Source organism: Seriola dumerili, unplaced genomic scaffold (genome assembly GCF_002260705.1).
Source record: "Seriola dumerili isolate Sdu_G_001 unplaced genomic scaffold, Sdu_1.0 BDQW01000264.1, whole genome shotgun sequence".
Lineage (NCBI taxonomy): Eukaryota > Metazoa > Chordata > Actinopteri > Carangiformes > Carangidae > Seriola > Seriola dumerili.
The window spans coordinates 1,298,704-1,318,262 of record NW_019174519.1 but is presented as its reverse complement, the minus strand read 5'-3'; the positions used below and the strand labels follow the sequence as shown (position 1 = coordinate 1,318,262).

Here is a 19,559-nt window from a genome sequence, read left to right as displayed (position 1 = left end):
GAATGACCAACCTCTTGAGGGGAGTGACAGACTGAGAACTGTCCTTCAGTGGATTAGATCCACTGTGACGACATAAAAACTGGAGACTTTGAGAATGAAGTTGAAAAAAGTTGTTAATGTTGTGTGAGCAAAGTCTTAATTGAAGGAAAAACAAACACTGTAATACCTTTACAAAAAAAGCTCAGACTATTTTTTAGATTAAATTTTTAATTTTGCAAGAAAACATGATGATGCAATGAGACTAAAGTCAGAATCTTGAGGAACAAAGTCTCTCATCAGACTGGGTAGATTAAATGACTTCTTTCTTGTACATTTTTTTACTTTGTTCTTGGATGTTTTTTCTTCTCAGTGACTTCATTTTCAGTGGTATTCTGAGTTCAAAAGAACATAAGGTAGGAATCATTTAAAATCATTTATTGTTGTTTCTTTTCTTCCTTGCTCGTGCTCATTTCTGTCATGTTCTGCACCACAGTGTCCAGTTCTCTTCTGTTGACTCTGGACATTTGCAGGTTGTGGTTCCTTCAGCTGTTCTCTTCCGTCATGGCGGCCTGGGGAGGCTGTTTCTGCCTTTGTATGTCAGGAGAGCTTTTGAGCCCAGTTCCTTTTGTTCTACTCAAAGGCAATAAACAATTTAATTGCTACGTTTCTGTGCTAGACCTTCATCAGGCAGATGATTTTAACAATGAGGAGCCACCATCTTAAATAGTAGCGGCTGATCCCCTCATCCATTTGAAATAGAAAATAACAATTAACAGACATCAGTTCACTATATAACAGTTTATGATAAATTAGAAACTACATATAGTGGCACACCCATATATGTTTCACATTGAATAGATAATTAATATGAAATTAATATTTCTCCCACTCGGGTGCATAAACTACATTCTTCATAAAGGTTACAGTTATATATATATGCCTGTAGGGATTAATATATGTTATGAAAAAATAGTATCAATATTTTAGTAAACAGAATAAATAAATCAAGAAAAACAATCTTTATTGTATCCAATAACATGTGGGAATGGAGGTTTGTATGGACATTTATGTAGTATGTGTCATGGTTTGCCATAGCAGGCATTTTATGTTTGAGTTTATGTGGCCAACTCCTGCTCCTGTTCCCCAGTCACCAACAGTCAACTCCTGGGCACCCTCTAGAGGGGCTCCGCCTGCAACACCGGCCTCCTGCTCACCCTCCAGAGGGGCTCCACCTGCAACGCCGTCCTCCGGCTTGCCCTCCAGAGAGACCCCTTCTTCCCCGCTGTCCTCCTGTTCGACCTTCGGAGAGACCCGGTCTTCGGCATCGGACTCCAGAACGGCTCCGTCCGTTTGCCTGACCTCCAGGTTGCCCCACTGAACTGCCCAGCCTGTCCATAAGGCCTCTGGGCCATCCCATAGTTGGCCTGTTTTGCCCCTGAGCATCAGTGGATGCTCTCCTGCTCTGCCCCTGTGGTGCCAGTCTCCTTCCCTTGCCCGGTTACTTTCCTTCCTGTTCCACTGGCCCCTGGATCCCTCCTCCGGACCCCCTCCTCCTGCCCGACTCAGCGTTTCTGTCTCTGTCACTTTTCTTGATATTAAAATTCTTTCTTTCCACCTACTCCCTTGTGCTTTCGGCTGCATTTGGGTCCAGCTTAACCACAAACTTGACAGTATGTGGTAAATGCACCTGAGGCACGACTGTACCTATGTGTCACTATATGGAATTTCTAATCTTCTACCTCTTTATGATATTAGAAATTGTTGTATGGTGAGCGGATGTCTTAATTTCAGGTGATTGTTTGCTCTCTTACAGCCACTCCAATTTATCGTGATGGCTGATGAAGGTCCAGCACAGAAATGTAGCAGAGTAATAGTTTATCGCAAGTCAGACAGTGTGAATTTTTTATTTGCTCCATTCAGATCCATTCATCCTGCTGCTACACACCTGCTTCACGAAACAGATGTGAAGTATTCTTCTGTTCTACTTAATGTTTGACAACCTGTATTCTTTTCTGCGGGTTATGACTGAGATTTAATCATGAGCGTGAGCAGTCAGACAATCACACAAGCTTTCAACAAAAAAAAGGTCTACCACAGGTGTCTACACAAAACTTATTAGACATTAAAAAAGTGGACAACCCCCAAAGTCCATCAGTCATTCACTGCAGAGTGAGTTGTCTCACTGAGGTCTAGTGTTCAGGAACATAAAGCATATACCACTTATCAGTGTACAACATCAGATTGTAGAAGATTTTTAGGTTAGACTTTAAAATACTCATTATACTTCAAAATACACATCAGACTTTATAATACTGTCACATAGTGACAGTGTATGAGAAGTGTGAAGAACAACATGACTATATGAATATGTATCAATGTCACAACTCCAATAAACTAAAGACAGTCTGTTTAGACTGGGCTGGTTGTGTGGTGTATTAACCAGTGGAAGCACCTGATTACATTAGTACAACAACTTATTCTACTATACTGATATTACCGATGTGATAACTGTATGTGGTCAGCCCATCACCACAGAGGAGCAGGATCTAAAGCATGAAGCTCCATAAGAGCTGTACACTACGGTGGTCCTGAGAGCCCAACACACTGCAACAAAAACACTTGCAAAGAGACAGAACACAAGCAAATTCAGAAACATCAATTTGACAACACATGAGCTGCAGGGGACACTAAAAAGTGATGAACCTGGCTAAGATTCACTTGCATGGATGTACAAGTGCGTTTTATAATACATGCATTATAATACATCCATGCAAGTGTGTTCCAGCCGTTGTGTTGTGAATATTTGCAGCACATGTTCTTAAATTGATGAAGATGTTTTCTGAATTGGTTTATGTTTTTTCTGTTTCCATGTGTTTTCTTCAGTTGTGGCGCTTGGAGCTCTCAGGGCCACAGTACAGCTACAGTCTACACTTGCAAGAAGTAAATCCAACGACTGCAGCAAACACATTAAAACAGAGCTTTTCTTCAAATGTTAAAGTTCTGTTACTTTTTAGATCATCAGCTTAAAAAGTAAAAATAAAAATTGATTTACAATCAATCATTGAAAACAATTATTGCAGCAAAAGTTTCAGCACTTGTATGCTTACACACAGGACTCAGGACATGTGAGGCAGGTAAAGACCTGTGAACAAGGTAGGGTCAGCTCCTCTAATCGGCAAACTGAGGATCTGAACATGAGGCTGACTGATGCTACAAACCAGAGGGGTCTATAGAAGATATTGACTTTCCCTCTTTATGAAATTATGAATTATAAAGGAAATGAAGTCAAGACCAAGAAAACTCTGAGGTGAACTTGCAGGTCTGCAGCAGAGAGGCAAATCCAGACCCCCTTGTGACTGCAGAGGGCCAAATGGAAGAGTCATAAGGAGGAAATGTCACCTGTGATCTCATCACAACATTCGACCTCTAAGGTCTGCAGAGCATCATTTCCAGTTTTATCAACTGGAAATCTTTTTTTATTTTTTCCAGTTGATAAAATAAAAAGGAGCAGACCATTGACATGTGGAGAGCCCCTCATATTTAATGTGTGTTTGCTCTAGGCGTTAGATTCACTCTTCATAAACACAATTAATGAATAAAAACTAATTATGTCATTTACCCAAGCATTTGTAAACAGCTGTAGCATGAGGTCAAACATAATCACTGAACTGAACTAGTTTTATTGGTCCAGCTGCTGTGGACCAATGGAAGCGACTGTTACTGTCTTTGTGCTTGTGCTGTTAATATTGATTCACAATCAGGAACATCAATAGATGAGATCTGATGGTAGCAGCCATTAGCTCATTGTACATCTATAAATAATCATGATGTTTAACAAATCAGTAAATTACTCACACAGCTCAAATGTAATCAGTCCAATAACAAGGCAGTTCAAACCCTAGATGTTAACTAATGATCAATAATCCAGCTAGTTGGTGACAGACCATTAACTGACCATTGATTGATCTATCATTTTCAAAAGACATTTTGCACAATGTTATATTTAAAGATGTATTTTTCCATTAACATAATATATCCATTGATTTTACCCTGAAAAGTCCCTTGAGATTATGTATGTTATGATTTAGTGCTATAGTAATAGAACAGAATATGATTCAACTTCTGGGAACCAGGAATGTTTGTGTAGATAGGATATTTAACTGGAGGTGAACCTTGAGCTTCTCGTGGCACTAGAGAACTCAGTGGGGTTCATCCACTGGGGACCATGAATTTCTCTACAGAATTTAATGGTAATCCCCCCGTTGGTGTGGCTAAGCAAAAAGTCAAGGGATCATCAAACATCACTATGATCAATCATAGTCATTGTGGGTATCTGTACCAGATTTAATGGCAATCCATCCAACAGCTGTTGAGATATGTCACTAAAGTTGACAAGATTCATCATCTGGGAACCAGGAATTGACAGTGGAGATGTTTTAGTGTGGACCAGGTGTCGGGTCTACCTCAGAGCTGTGTACATATGTACGGCGACTACGGCTAAAAGTCACATGAAGTGTATGTGATTTGTGTTTAAATGGATCAGAATCAGATGATGGCAGGTCAATAAATCAGCCACTTAGTCCCAGTGCAACGTATTCACAGCTGTGGTTAAATACTTATAAATTATTAATTAATTATTATTAACACATTTCCTATGGTCCACTGAGAGGTGCCACGCTTGTGTCTTTGGATCATCCCAGGACAATATGAACATTGGGAGAGTTAACCTCTCAGTCCTGAGTGTGTACCTCCACCTCCTCCCTCCTCTCTGCTTCCTGCTCCTTCGTCACTTTGCAGTCTCTAATATCTTCCATCTCCACTATGTTGTCTCTCTCTTGGCTCAGTGGTGGCCTCACCTCTGCTGCAGGAGTCTCTCCTCTCTGACTCTCAGGTGGTCTTGTACCTGAAAGAGAGACCTCTCCTCTCTGACCAGCTGCTGGACTAACTTCTGCTTTTTCAGATTCAACCCCCAGTTCAGAAGCCACTAGTTTGTTGTCTTTTGTGGAGGCTCCTTCATCCTCCACCATAGTGATGACAGAAAACTCTCTCTTGCTATCAGGACTGGCTTTGACAATGGTCATGCTGCTTACTCTGCTGCCGACAGGTGAAGAGGGGGACAGTGGGCTGGAGGGGGACACAGGTAAACTGCTCAGTCTGTCTTTAGATAGTTGATCAGAGGGAGAGGAAAGGGCAGAACCTTTAAACCCTCCCTCACCCGGTGAGAGTTTAGCTGTTTTTAGGATCCCTGCCCTTTTTACTTCTGTCGTTGGGGTTCTGGCTTCCAGCTCTTGAACCTTTACAGATAATGGACTTGAAACCATGTCCCCTTGAGTCATTGATGTTACAGACATCACATTTCCTGACTTCAAAGTCAGACAAGGTGAACTTTTGAAGGATGGGTTTTGGTTAGCTGGGGAAGCAGTTGAAACATGTGGCCTGGTGTCAGGTTTGGGGCTCTTAATAAGAACAGGTGAAAGTGAAGTTTGGGTTTGTAAAGTTTTGGTAGTTTTTGATGGGATAGGGGATTGGCTGGACACTGCTCTGCCTGATGGGGTTTTGGGGCTCAGAGTGAGGCCACGGGAGGAGGCAGCCTCTGATGGCATGGGAGAGGTTTTTAATGAAGAGGCTGAAGACGGGGTGTTGATTGGGAAGGAAGAAGGAGGAGATGAACCTAAACTTATTAAAGCTAGGCTAGCACTAAAACCTGGTTCCAGATCTGGATTGGAGCTCGGGTTGGGGGGAGTCTGGATGACTGGAAAATCTGTGCTAGAACAGGATGCAGCTGGATCAGCAGGAACAGCAGGAGTGAAACCGGGAAGCGATCCTGGCACAGGGACGATGGGTGTAGAGGTCTGCAGTGGTTCAGGATCAAAAGCCTCCATTAACACTTTATCATGTCCTCGTTTCTCTGATGTCGTAGTGGAAGATGGGATAAGAAGTGAGCTGGGGGCGGGGGCTACTGTAATCCCGACTGAAGGTTTGAGGGTAAGGTTGGTATGAGGCTCATGACTGGGCCTACGTTTAGAGCCATCCTCAGGATCAGGGCTAGGGCCATGAGCCTGTTTCTCAGAACCTGCCATCTTAGCCTCATGTTGCGGTGAAGCAGGGCTTTGGTTCTTCGAGAGCTCAGTGTCAGGCCTGGAACCAGGTCTACTACCACGTTCAGAGGCGGTCTCACTGGTCTCGGTCTGAACCAGCTCCTCCACTACAGGTTGCTGCTGGATAGAAAACTTGACACCCCCAGTCTCCCTACCTGCCCCCTCCACTGCTTTAATGCCAATGGGGTCACTACCCCGCCTCAGCCCAAATATTGTCATGCTCTTCCTTCGTTTCCCCACAGGTGGGGCGATCCCATTGGCATTCTCTGAGGAAGGTCGGACGTCCTTGAACATACTCCTCAGGTTGTACCCACCCTCCTTCCGCTCTTCGCTGTCCTGGGATTGGTCCAGCTGGTCTCCTGAACTGACCAATGTATTGGGACTTCCATGGAGCTTCTTATCAGTGTGTGTCACCCGAAACCTGAGGGATAATGACACATGGATGAAACATTGCTTCTCTATCCCAGCATGCTTTATGAGGGAGTGGTTTAAAGGTGTGCTGTTACCTGCCCACAGAGAACACAGTCTGTTCTCCAGGTCTCTGTTTGGACCGGGGGGTTCTGCTATGTCTGCGCCCCTTCTTAGATCGGACCTGGGCACAGAGGTGGCAGGAGGTGTGGTCGGCGCCTGAGTGGACGGTGTGGTGATGAGGAGGAACACCACCGATAGACTCCTTACGCAACCTGGACATCATCATCATCATCATCATCATCATCATCATCATCATCATCATTAACATCTTTCTTATTGAAGGGGTGTGTGTGGTCTGAAGCTGGAAAGTACATTGGTTCATTCAGACAAGTTCATCTCAACATATGTATGTTCCACTAGGAAGCAGTGTCACATTTACCAGTGACAGTGTAAACAAACCGCTAAGAATCTGGATTCATCAACATTAACTGATGGACGATTACAAGATGGACGACAATATTAAGAGTCTTAAAAAAAGGGATAACATACTGAGATAAGAACACACAAACAGAAAAAGAAGGCCAGCATGACTGTGATGCATAGAGCGCTTAGAAGCTTATAGCATTGCTTGTCCACTGATATTACAACCAAGTTTACTTTATATCATAGTTTATGATGAGCTGGAAATGCCATTAAACTCCAAATGTATAATAATGGTACTGATCCTATTTCAAATGATACTCTTCCACCCTGTCAAGCAACCTATATGATCATCGTTTTAGCATAGCCAGGTGACCAAGAGAAGTGTACCATGAAGATTATGCTGGTAAAGAGGGGACTTTCCATTTTTTGGCAGTGTTTAAGACAACACTACACTGATCAAATTCACACACTACACCATTGAGATATTCAATATATATATATATATATATATATATATATATATTAGTATATTGTAGCCTGCTATTTAGTGCTGTTGTTTATGTTTTTTTTGTGGTCGGCTAATTAGAGTTTTATGGTGGTGTTGTGTCATAACTTTAGGGCTAAAAACACAAATCAATTTCTCTCTCTCTTGTGCGATATGTGTGTGTGTGGGAAACCTAAAGCTAGCCTACAAGCAGACAGGCGATTCTTGTGCGTACCCTGAAATATGATCCTGTTGGGGCAACTGCCAGTGAGTATCTACATGTGAGTGTACTGAAGTATCCAATTTGAGTCACGACAGTATCCCACAATGCTTCATGAAAAGTAGTTCACAACCAATGGTCACCAACCAAGCAATTTATACCATCATGCATTGCGCTCACGCTGAAAGAAAAAAAAAAAACAGCGCAGAGAAAATGACCTGAGTAGAGTCTGATAGTGTTTCTTTCATTTTACTGATGAGGTCAGTGTACAGTCCTCTGGATGGTGATTAGGGAGCAGTAAATGAGTGATTTCAGACACAACCATTGACTTGTATCTGCACGAAGTTATGGGTCCCTGAGTGCTGGTTTTAAATGGTTGATTATAGCTAACACTGTAGTCAGACAGAGTGTGACTGCTTGGAGGAAAAGCCCTGAACCATAAACATTCATTTAGGAATTTAAAGTTGTAAATTAAAATTCAGATTCACTGTGACAGTAACAGTTAACAGCTGTGAAGGTGTCAGACTAATACAGACTGAGTTTACCTCGGGTCATGACGCACACAGATATTGTGGCTTCCCAACATCTCATTGAAGGCTTCCATGTTAGCTGGAGGGGACCAGAAGAACTGATATTAGAGCCACTCATCAAGTACTGTTAGCTGGATTGGCTCATATACATTGATCTGATCTGATGAGGTTAACAGTAAAATAAAACAGAGGCAGGACAAGAAAACCAGGCGGTATGAACACATGACAGCTTGAAGCAACTTGAAATTGAACTTTAACAGAAATCCTAAAGACTGCTCAATAAGTTTTACATGAGTCACCTTCATTTTCAATGATGCATTTGAGGATCTGCTCCACTGTGTCCTGGTTCTCTTCATCCTCATCTGGAACACAGCAAGAAAAAAATCAAAGCCAAATACCACACCTGTACTGTCTGTCATCCAGGGGTGAGAACTGGTTCACCTGAGGTAAAATAATTTATGAAGAAAAGTTTTCAGATCTCTGCCCCAATAAAATGGAGATGAAATGAGCTATCCCCTCTTTCTCAGGACTGTCCATGAAGCCTGCTGTCAACAGTGGTTCAGTCAGGGAGGAAATGGTTCTAATGAACACTGTTATCTCCGCCTCCCTGTGTCTTTAGTCTCTGTTCAATCCCTCTGGTGCAGTCCAGTTTTTCCTGTAGTTTGGATTAAAGGAGTTTTACTTTCCTGCCTGTCCTTTAGTTTTTCATCACCTTCTTCTAAATCACTTTTATTCATTAGATTACCTCTTTCCATCTACCAGCCTGCATCTGGGTCCAGAAAACCTTAAGCTTGAACATGTCATGTGAGTTAATGCAGCTTTACTTTCTTTTTTAGTTATTTTTCCATATGCTCAGACAGATTACGATGATAAATGGTTATCCTCAAAGTGGCTAGTGGCACAGGTCTGAGGCCAACTTTCTCAGTTGTGTATAATTTGCTTCTCACTTATACATCCCTATATAATGTATTATGTGAAAGTATAGGGGTCAACCATTTACCAGTATAAATTCAATGGTCTTATTACAACAAACAGCCATATATAAGCACTGTACTTCAATTAATAGCCTATGAGCTGCTTCTTTACCATTTTACCATTGCTTCAGATTTAAGTGTACAAGTTTTGCTTGTACATTTGTTCTTTTTTTCAGCCATTCTAGGGCATTCAGCTTTCAAATTACACATTTCATGCTGTTCAACCTCCAACTTACAAGTTCTGCTTTTAATCTTCAGAAATTGCTTCAGCTACTTCATCATTGCTTCAGCAGTTGTTTCATCTACTTCAGCATTGCTTCCGCAGTTGCTTCAGCTACTTCAGCATTGCTTCAGCAATCTCATTCAGCTCTCAGCATCCACACGCATTTTCCACAGGAAATTAACTTTCTAGTTAATAGGGCTGTTACTGTTACAGAGCTGTTTGTCAGGGTTTTAAAATGTAAATGATTTTCTTTCTTTTCGGTGAGCAGCTCATACACAAATGTAATACATGTACATATATTAAATTTCCATATATGAAACATATACTGTATATACAAAATAAAAACCTGAAACCTGTTAGAAACTGGAACACACAAATATGTATGTCTATGTATGTACGATTATATTATAGATATATATGTTATATAAATATATATCCATCCCACAGCCTGTCAGTACATGTTGATATTATATAAAATCCACTGTTTTCCAGCAGAGAACCATGGAACCATGACTGATCATTATTATTACTGTGTTATTTATTTCTCTAAAGTGATTTCTAATAATATATCTGTGGCTTATCTCCTTATTACAGGAAACTCTTATGGGTCAGAGTGTTATGCATATTATGCTGAGTGCATTTAGTATTGGCGATCTGATGTGATATCTGTAGCACAGTAATACCTGCATATGGTAAACAGTTAGACTGCTGAGAGGAACTACATCTAATACAGTTGTACTGTAGAGCATGGTAGATGTAATATGTCACCATACGGTTCTCAGCACATACAGGGACATGGAGACTTGTTGATTTAGTGCTGCACTCCTATAACATTGATGCAGTTATGAGGTAGAAACAGCAACAGAGGCTGAGGGATGGGTCAAACTCCAAAAACATTGGATCCTACATTTCCAAAATTTGTAGTTCAGATAACCCTAATGACATCACCAGGGTTGTTCTACTACACATTAAACAAAGTTCCTCCAGAGTCACAGGGTTACTGTGTCACTGGTTAATGAAACCCACCGTCTGCATTTCTTCCAAGTTTCTCCTCTTCCTCCTCTTCATCATCGATGTCTCCTGTCCGGCACCGGTAACCCTTCTTCTTTAGCAGGTGGCAGATGAGGAATCCCAGCAGCCCGGTGAGGAAGAAGAGGAAGACCACCAGAAAGATCATGTAGGGCGGGGGGTGCTCCCCCACACCGGAGGCCTCTAACTCAGTCATAATGCAGGTTTAACCTGAGGTTAAGAGAGTACTTTGACTGATTAAAGCTGCCATGCTCCACGCTCCTGGAAGAACATGTTGGTGAACTGATATTTACTTCACTTCTTCCAATGGGTATTTAGGGGCTATAGCGTCATACTGGGGTAAAATATAAATATGGTTTAGATGAGGAAGATGAGACTCAGATCTGTTACAATAAACTGGGACATTAGAGTGAAACAGAAAAAGGGGGAAATCTTTACCAATAGAAAAAAATGTGAGACTGACAGGCATTCACATTTAGAAGCAGCTAACACCCCACACATCACAGATTCATTACATTGAGTGGGAGGAGGCAGAGGGACAGATTTTACAAACATCAGGCTGAGAAGGTCTCAGGCCTTCAATAGAAACAGAATGCACTAGACTGATAAAGAAGATTAAAGCCACCTCACTTGAACTTGCTTCAGTATTGTTACACCCCCCCCCCCCCCCCCCCCCCCCCCCCCCCCCCCCCCCCCAACCAATAGAAACAGAGATGTACTGTACTGTGAGGAAAAAAATCAACTTCATGTCTCCAGTTGTTCCTCTGTTGTAGAAATCAAGAGTCTGAAACAGAAAGAGAAGAAGAGAAGTCACATGATCAGATTCACCTTCATATGTCCACATGACCTTTGACTAGTCACCTCTTTTTTCAGATAGCTTAGAGACATTATTGTCTTTGGTCATAGATTACACAGGTAGTAAACGCATATTATATGTATGTATATGTATATTATATGGCATTAATAACTGTCAGTTTGACTGGACAGAAAAAGGTCCAAGCAGACACAAGCCCAGAGAAAACTACAGCAAAATCATATTGTTATTAAAACTCTTTGTAAAATTAGACAGATATAAAGTTCAAACCATTTTGAGTTGTCATCCCAACAGCATGTGATGAATACCGATTAGCAAGTGTCTCAGTGAACCATGGCAGTGATCCAGGGAGCAGGAGTTAAAGCTCTTATGGTCACAGCAGCAATTAACGGCAGAATTTTACAACAGTTTCTTTCCACTATACAACAGCGATTAGTGGTTACATTTATCGGCACAGACTTTTCAACTTCAACATGGGTGAGCCTTCATGTGCAGATTTGTGCTGCTCATCAGTCACTCTGCCATCATCTGTGCTGACACTTGACAGTGTTTCCAGATCAGGCTGTTTTCCTTATAATGTAAATGAGCAGGTGAAAATAATTGTGGGCATGTTCTGATAATCTGGGCGCAACAGAGACACACTGCAGAAGGCATGCAGATATGATACAGTACAAAAACTTCCTTTGAATAAACTATGTGAACTTATACTACTTTTAGTGAACAAGCTAAGCTGATAAGATAATGAATTTGATAAATGACCATCAGAAAAATAAACAACAGATGCTACAAAACCTGATGCTGAATAATGCCAGCTTGCATATTAGCATATGCCACTTTCTGGTGTGACCAGGCCTTTAATCAGTGGAGCTGTTTTTTCATATTTTGGTGCAAGTCTGAGTTCAAGCCCATTTCCAGCTCCAAGCATCGTGTCAGACCGTGTCCAAGTCTCTAAACAAACTTGACCTCAGTTGTCTTTCAGGTCTTTAATGACATGATCTTTGAAAATTTTGCTTTTAAAACTGCCAAGCTTAGACAAAGGTGTTTAAATTTTGTTTAAATTTATGTTTTAAAATGAGTAAATATTAGAGCTGTGAGACCCATTTGTTGGAATGTTTTTATTTTAAGTTACACGTAATCAGGTCAAAAATGAATGTTTTTGCTTCAAATCTAAAATGAGTTCCTATCATGTACTCATTTTAGTTGAGTAAAATGCATTTAAGACTCATTTAAATTGTGGTCTCTTTGCTTTTGTCTTGCATTACTTTGTTGTTTTGTGTTTTGTTGTCATTTTGCATCTTTCTGTAGTTATGTGCCTGCAATGCAATAGCATTGAAGGCATATATTACTATCCTGCATACATAGCATTGAAGGCATATATTACTATCCTGCATACTTATTATGTGCCTGCAATGCAATAGCATTGAAGGTATATATAACATGCTGCATACGTTATGTTCCTGCAATGCAATAAGCATTGAAGGCATATATTACAATCCTGCTTACATAGCATTCAACAAAATTTAGACCCTTGTTCCTGTAATCGAAAAACACACATAGTTCCTCAAAAGGTTCCTGGTTCCTGGGGAAAGTTCCTGCGGTAGAAACACAGCTTAAGATTTTTCTTAGCAATTCGAGTAACCATGGCAAATGAATCGGGAGACGATTTGAAAACGACCAAACCCAGCCCTCTTTGGAGCTGTAAAAAAAAGTGTAAAAATAAATAAATAACTGTAAATTCTATGTAACTTGTCCTTCTGGCCACATATGTCAGTCTTCACACATCATTGCTTCCTATGTAGTAGACAAAGTTGTGCTGTTTCATAGAAAGTGTCTACCTAAGCACGGACAAACACAATTTGAGCAGTAAGCCTCAAAGTGATGGGAGTACTCTCCACAACTCCCACTGACTGCAATACAAATTCAGTACTCACTCCTGGTTCCACATTTTTGGCTCTAGAAACACCAAAGCCATATATTCTGTGCACAAAGGTTGTGTGCCAGTCATGGTCTGGTCATTGTTCTGATAGGAGTTACCGTTTTTTCAGAAATAACAGTTGTTTGAGAGGCTTGCCTAGCCAAAATCACACTCAGCTCTGTGTCGGCTCTATTTTCCAGCTAGACACAAGTGTTCAACAAGGCTCATTAAGAGACTCTTTGATCTCTGTGATGTTTATAAAAACAGCCACACAAACAGCCAGACTCACACATATACATACACACACACACACACACACACACACACACACATACACACACGCACACTACTAACGTAATATCCAGGGAGAAATAGACAAAGCAGATTCTTATTGGCTAATTAGACTCATTAATTCTTACACTCATTAGTCTCAAGTATGAAAGCATATACAAGGCAAATCAGCACTGTGTATGCGTGTGTGTTCATGTCTTTCTATGATTGTGAGGACAACTTTGTTAAGAACCCATTTTTGTACACATAAATGTACACACATATTTTGACAGACACACAAACCATCTCCACCTTTGAATATTCACCTAATAAAAAAAATATAATTTTGAGATCTAATTTTTCAAAGCACTGTACTTCAATAAATATGAGCTTTTCAACCATTTTAGCATTGTGGTGAGTTGATCTTTTCAATAGGACATGTAGTTTCCCCTCCGATATCCCATTTTCGAACACAACTTTCTTAAAATCTGCTGTTGTCTGCCTAGGGAGACAGAGGGGATTGTGTGTGCTTGTTTCCCTCTGAGGTTCTATTGGGCAGCTCTACCGCTACACAAAAACACACACACACACACACACACATATTGACAGAAACACACAAACACCATCTCCACAATTTTGATTAACCTCCAAAATAAAAGTCTCAACATAGTAAGAGGGAATTATTGGCTCTGTTGCATAAAACCTTATACAATTTATACTGCCGAACACAGAAGCACACACATTTACAGACACACACCATCCGACATGGATACACTTTCAAATTAAGAGTCTCAAAAAGTTAAGTTAGGTAATAAAAGTTCGATCTTAGAAGCTATTGTCTGTATGAGGATATAGTGGTATAGCTTTATTGCAGACCAGCTTCTGTTAGGGCATGTGCATGTGTGTATACATGTCTTGTTATGGTTGTGGGGACAAATTTGGGTTTGAAAACATCAGCGTGAGGTTATTTTGACACCTGCAGTGACTGAGGTCAGTGTCAGGATAAGTCTCTACAACATGAATGAAATGGAAAGTAAAATCCTTTGTACAGATTGAAATGTGAGGAGTGAAGTGAAGTACACGCACCAAGCAGCAGGCACATTCAAAATTTCTCCAGGAATTGTTTTCAACTGTCTTGAGTTTCTTTTTGGTTGTTTTGTGACATTTTGTAGCTGTTTTTACATCTTTTGTGGTTTTCAAAACAGCTACAGTTATGTAAAATGAGGTGATAAGTTTTCATTAAGTAAAGACACGTAAATTAACTGTTGACCCCAGGGTTACTGCATTTTGTTACTACAATGTTTTTGCATTACTACTGTACACTAACAATACACTTTTTTCACGTTCATTTACAGTCAGTCCAATGAGAGCTATTTTTTAACAATGGATGCCATGCAACGGAGATCATTAGACCACAGTTTCTCACTGTTCATACCTGGGGACGACCCACCCCCAGGGACCTCACTGACCAGTCAGTGTTGGTCAGTGTGTGACATATGACCCCCGAGGGTGTCACCAAACAAAACCAGATCTCTTTCACTGTTCTCTTCTCTTCTCTTTTGGCTTGCTCAGGAGAGCAGCTCCTGATCTTCCCTCTCGGCTCTTCAAGGAGCACCAAGGCCCCAGCCCAGGTCAGCCCTGCTCCTGAGAAAAAAGCTCTATTGCTAGCCTGCTCACAGCAGACTGCAACACTCTTCTCCTCAACAGCAGCGACCTGCTTAGGATTAACTGAGAGTGAACCAAGTTCTCTTCAGAATCAGTGGCTACAACACAAAGTCAGCCAGCTGATTTTCCAAGCAACAGGAGTCCCGGCAGAGTTAGCGTGGAACAGCTAACTCTGTGAGGAGAACAAAGGAGACAACAGCGGAAGCCACACAGCCAGACAGGACTTTACTCCACCAGGAAGCCTCCCAACTCACTGGACTCAACAGCAACCCTGGATAGGACCTCTTTGTTTTGTTCCAAGGACTGGGTAATGTAACCTCTCCCAGCACAGCATAGCACAGCACAGCACAGCACAGCCAAGTAGCAGAAGTTTTAACTTTGTTAATGTACCTGTTGAGTAATGTCTTGTTGCTGTAATGTTTCCTTAGGTTGTTATTAGTCATACAGTTAATCGAGTACTTGTATGTTCACACACATACTGTACCTGTAGTACGTCTCAGTTCTACAACCTGCATGCAGCTAACCATCTCTCTCTAACCTGGTAAATTTAGAGGACTTTAATTCATTCATTTTAAAGTTATTATTCAATATTAATATTTTGAATAATAATATTTTCTTAATTTATGATGCCAATAAATTGATAGACAGCCAAGGATCCAACATTTATGGTGTCTAGCTCATGAGGCAAAGCTCAGACCCAACATTTGGTGCCCCGTCCAAGGCTAAGTACTGTTGGCAAATATTCATAATTGTGCAATATTAAATTCATAATTTGGCCAAAACCGCAAAGGTTAGAACAAAATTCTAGTCCACCACAGGAGTAAACGTCTAGGTGTACTTACAAACAAGTGCACTGTGGTGAGAATTGGTTTACCCACCAAATTTAGCTGAGGCAATTTTAGACATCCTCCGGTTATCAATAGCTAATACTTAAGCCTTAGTATCACAATAAGAGCTTGCTATTGTTGCTAATAATTCCAGTTGAACCTATCCTGCAGTAAGTGTAAGAACCTTAGTTCAGCATTTGAATTCCTCATATTACGGGCAAGACTGCAGAAATGAAAGCCAGTGGTCTGCCCACAAAGGAGAACAAAATATAGAGAAACTAACCATCATCACCAAGATATGAACACACATATTTAAAGTTTTCTGAAGTCTCTAAGTTTCATGTTTTCTTTTTTTACTTAATATTTTTTGAAATAATATCCTTCAGGCTGTGAACATATATGCTTTAATATGAAATTTGAGTAATTACACTCTATACAAATTACAAATTACATCATTAACTCTGTATGAACACGTGTGTGTGTGTGTGTGTGTGTGTTTGTGTGTGTGTGTGTGTGTGTGTTACCTGACAAACAGGTGGTCCTGTGTCCTGTCATCAGTCGACCCATCCACACACACGTCTGAGGTCTGAAGTCAAGACAAACAGAGAGACTGTTGAGATGTGGATGATAAACAATGTGAAACTGTGTGTGTTGGATAAGAGACTGGAACACATAGACAGTGTGGGCCCCTCCCATACAGTCTGGGTCCCCTCAGCCCAACCCCCTCCTCTTCTGTCTATCTCTAAAGAGAGGAGGGTGAGAGGGGGGCACAGAGGAGGAGGAGTGACAAGGTTACACGAGGAACATGCAGGAGACTATAAATATGATACAGTCATATACACACACACACACACACACACACACACACACACACACACACACACACACACACACACAGCTGGCAAGCTAACAAGCTAACATATAGCAGTTTATCAGCTCTGCCCTCCCACTGTCTTATCAGCATCCAACCACACCCATCACACACGCACATACACTCACACACACACACACACACACACACACACACACACACAGACACACACACACACACACAGAGGCTTGTTCTTCTTACTTTGTGAGGATACTCCTCCATTCCTAACCCTGATCCTAACCTAAACCTTATCGTAACCTGAACCTGATGTTAACCTGGACCCTAAAAACAGCACTGTGAAAATATCCTCACTGCCAAGGTCCTCACAAAGACACAAGTGCACAGCTACACACACATACTTATCAGCACCAGCACTCAATCGTGTAGGGTGGTTCACCATTGATAGTACACATTAACCATATGTAAAGATGGACGTAGCCTCTCTTATGTCGCCCACAGGTTTCTGAAGAGTGGTTTTGAAGCTGAAAGTTCAACCACCTGTCACTCACAAAGGCTCAGCCCTCAATTCTCAACAACTTTAAAGCTTAATAAAATGTAAACAGGTTAGTTATATAAACTGTTGTCATGAAGGAGAAAATTTGCTCTAGAGACTAAAACTGTTTTTGTACCAACATATTTATTTCTGCTGTAAAGTTGGATACTTTAACATGGGAGTCTATGGGGATTAACTCACTGTTGGAGTCAGACTCTAGTGGTCATTAGAGGAACTGCAGGTTTTGATACTTCAGTGTTGATGCTTCATCTTTCAGCCCTCGAGGTTGATGCTTGGTTGTACATCACTCATAACCAAACACTACACAGCTTATTGTTATTTCATCATCTTTGTGAGTTCCAGTAAGTAGTCCAGTAGTCTATCACACAACAACTTGTGTCACAACATGATCAACACTATTTCCAAATTCTGCCCAGATGAAAATGTTTTCTAAAATTTTGTGTTTTTTTCTGTTTGCATGTGTTTTCTGAAGTTGCTTTGAGCGCTCAGGACCAGTGTGGAAATTGCATGAAAACTATGTTAGCCTGGAGGTGGAGCTGTCTGTGCAGGGTTCAGAAGTTGTGGGGCACATTTCCTTATTTAAAAATAGCACTGTTTTGTCTTTGACTGATGTACAGTTCCAGCTTCTTTATGGGGCATATTATCAAAATAGAGAATGTCATATTTTTCCCCAAAAAAATTATTCAGTGACATTAATTTTGTTAGTTGTGTGTAGTGTAGCAGGTTTTCCTCTGAAGCCGACTTTCTGGCTTTCTAACCCTAACTCGACCTAACAAAGTAGTTCTGGTATCTAAATGTAACCAAACTGTGAAAACTGAAAATAATAAATCAACAAAGTCCTAAAGTAAAGAGTTTCCTGGGTGAAAGTCTCGTATTTGACCCAAGTCTTTCTGACAGAAAACCTTCGAGGCAAACTTCTCCGGCAGCACCCAAGAGTTTGCTCTACCCGGCATGCGTACAAAAAACATAGCACATCTTTAAGCTGTAATGAAGCCAGAGTTGGGGCCTGTACCATAATCTGTTATATGTCGCATCATTTAGTTTGTGCAGGCTAAATTAAATTTCCACTGTATCTACAGTTTACCTTTGTGATCTGTGTGCTAGAAGTGTCTCATCCTGACTGAAGTCCACCAGCCTGTCAGCCGTTCACAACAACCACATTCATTTATTTCATGGCTTAAACTGTCTCATTGAGAAATTATAAGTCTGACTTATCGTCATTCAATGGTGGTGGCCTGAGATGGTTCAACCTTCTCCCCTTCTCCCACCAGTCCCTGAGGGGAAGAACCGTCTTGGACGTCCTCATCATCATCATCTCTCTTGTTCCCTGTTATCACTGTGTGTTCAGTACACAGAATGCAAAATGTTCAATGGCATTCATTATCATTTCAATTAAATCAATTTATTTTTCATTGTTAAGATCAAATATCTGTGGCAGTAATGTGTTTGATGAAAATACCTTGGTTCTGTGACAGACACATTTGTGGACATTGTTGTGGAGATATTGTAAGTGTTTAACTGTTTCATAACAAAGAGTCAAACCCTGCAGCCTGAAAGAATTGCTGTGACTGTAAACTCACTATAAAGACATTCAATAAGTTCAATTATTTATTACCTTAATAAAAACAGTGAATTTAACTGACATGATGACATCACACATCATCACACACCTTCACTCTCTAATAACAACTCCTTTAGCCATGACCAGAACCTTCATCTCCTCTTCACTGTGTTGTTTTAACCTCAGCTTCACTGTCAGATCATTTGTCACCTGATGTCCATGTAAACAGCTCAGTCATGTTAATGTCAGAGGAATCTAATCTCCACATGTAATAACAGTCATTGTTTCTGAGACACTGTCAAATACTGAGGGGACCCTGATATTATTCTAAACCACAGTAAAGCCATTTCCTGTTTTCTTTGAGGGTTACACACACAAACACACACACACACAGTTACGGCCGCCACTCTGGCCATTTTTGTTGTGTTTAATTTTCCTGTTTGCCAGGCTGCCTGCCAGCGGCCTGCTCCGTTCACCCGGATGCTCCACCCTCTCTGGCCTGATTGGTGCAGTTTGTTTGCAGCTGGCCAATCCCTGCCGCCCAATCAGGAACCACCAGCTATAAAGCTCCGGCCCGCCTGTCAGTCCAGGCAGCTGACTGTTAGTGGCAGCTCGCCTCGTTGTTGGAAGGACATTTGTACTGTGTGAACCTTAAGTGGGCGCTTGTTCTGCGACAGTTTGTTTGTTTTATTTTACTGATCGTAACCTTGGAAGCCTGGAAGTGGGGTCAGGTTTAGATTTTATACTTAAA

The 19,559-nt window shown here is 41.1% G+C and overlaps 1 protein-coding gene across 2 annotated transcripts; it reads right to left on the bottom strand.

Annotated features, from left to right (window-relative positions):
* Positions 1-221: 221 nt before the first annotated feature.
* On the bottom strand, positions 222-16,574 carry LOC111230371 (flocculation protein FLO11-like). 2 transcript variants are annotated; one of them, XM_022757076.1, is made up of 7 exons: positions 16,387-16,574; positions 11,091-11,155; positions 10,369-10,581; positions 8,445-8,507; positions 8,161-8,224; positions 6,584-6,760; positions 222-6,498 (listed from the first exon to the last, which is right to left on the bottom strand). In XM_022757076.1, exons 3-7 carry the CDS (start codon positions 10,565-10,567, stop codon positions 4,710-4,712), a joined length of 2,292 nt encoding a protein of 763 aa, XP_022612797.1. In that variant the 5' UTR covers positions 10,568-10,581; positions 11,091-11,155; positions 16,387-16,574; the 3' UTR covers positions 222-4,709. The 2 variants fall into 2 exon arrangements, with proteins under 2 accessions (XP_022612797.1, XP_022612796.1); XM_022757075.1 differs by having other exon boundaries at positions 11,096-11,155.
* Positions 16,575-19,559: the final 2,985 nt, after the last annotated feature.

Bases quoted from the DNA above. Each gene is read 5' to 3' on its own strand.
- LOC111230371 (XM_022757076.1), bottom strand. From the start codon at position 10,567: ATGACTGAGTTAGAGGCCTCCGGTGTGGGGGAGCACCCCCCGCCCTAC. The intron at 8,508-10,368 runs GTGGGTTTCATT...GCTGTGTTCCAG, and splicing joins ACTTGGAAGAAATGCAGACG to ATGAGGATGAAGAGAACCAG. The intron at 6,761-8,160 runs GTAAACTCAGTC...GATGATGTCCAG, and splicing joins TGTGTGCGTCATGACCCGAG to GTTGCGTAAGGAGTCTATCG.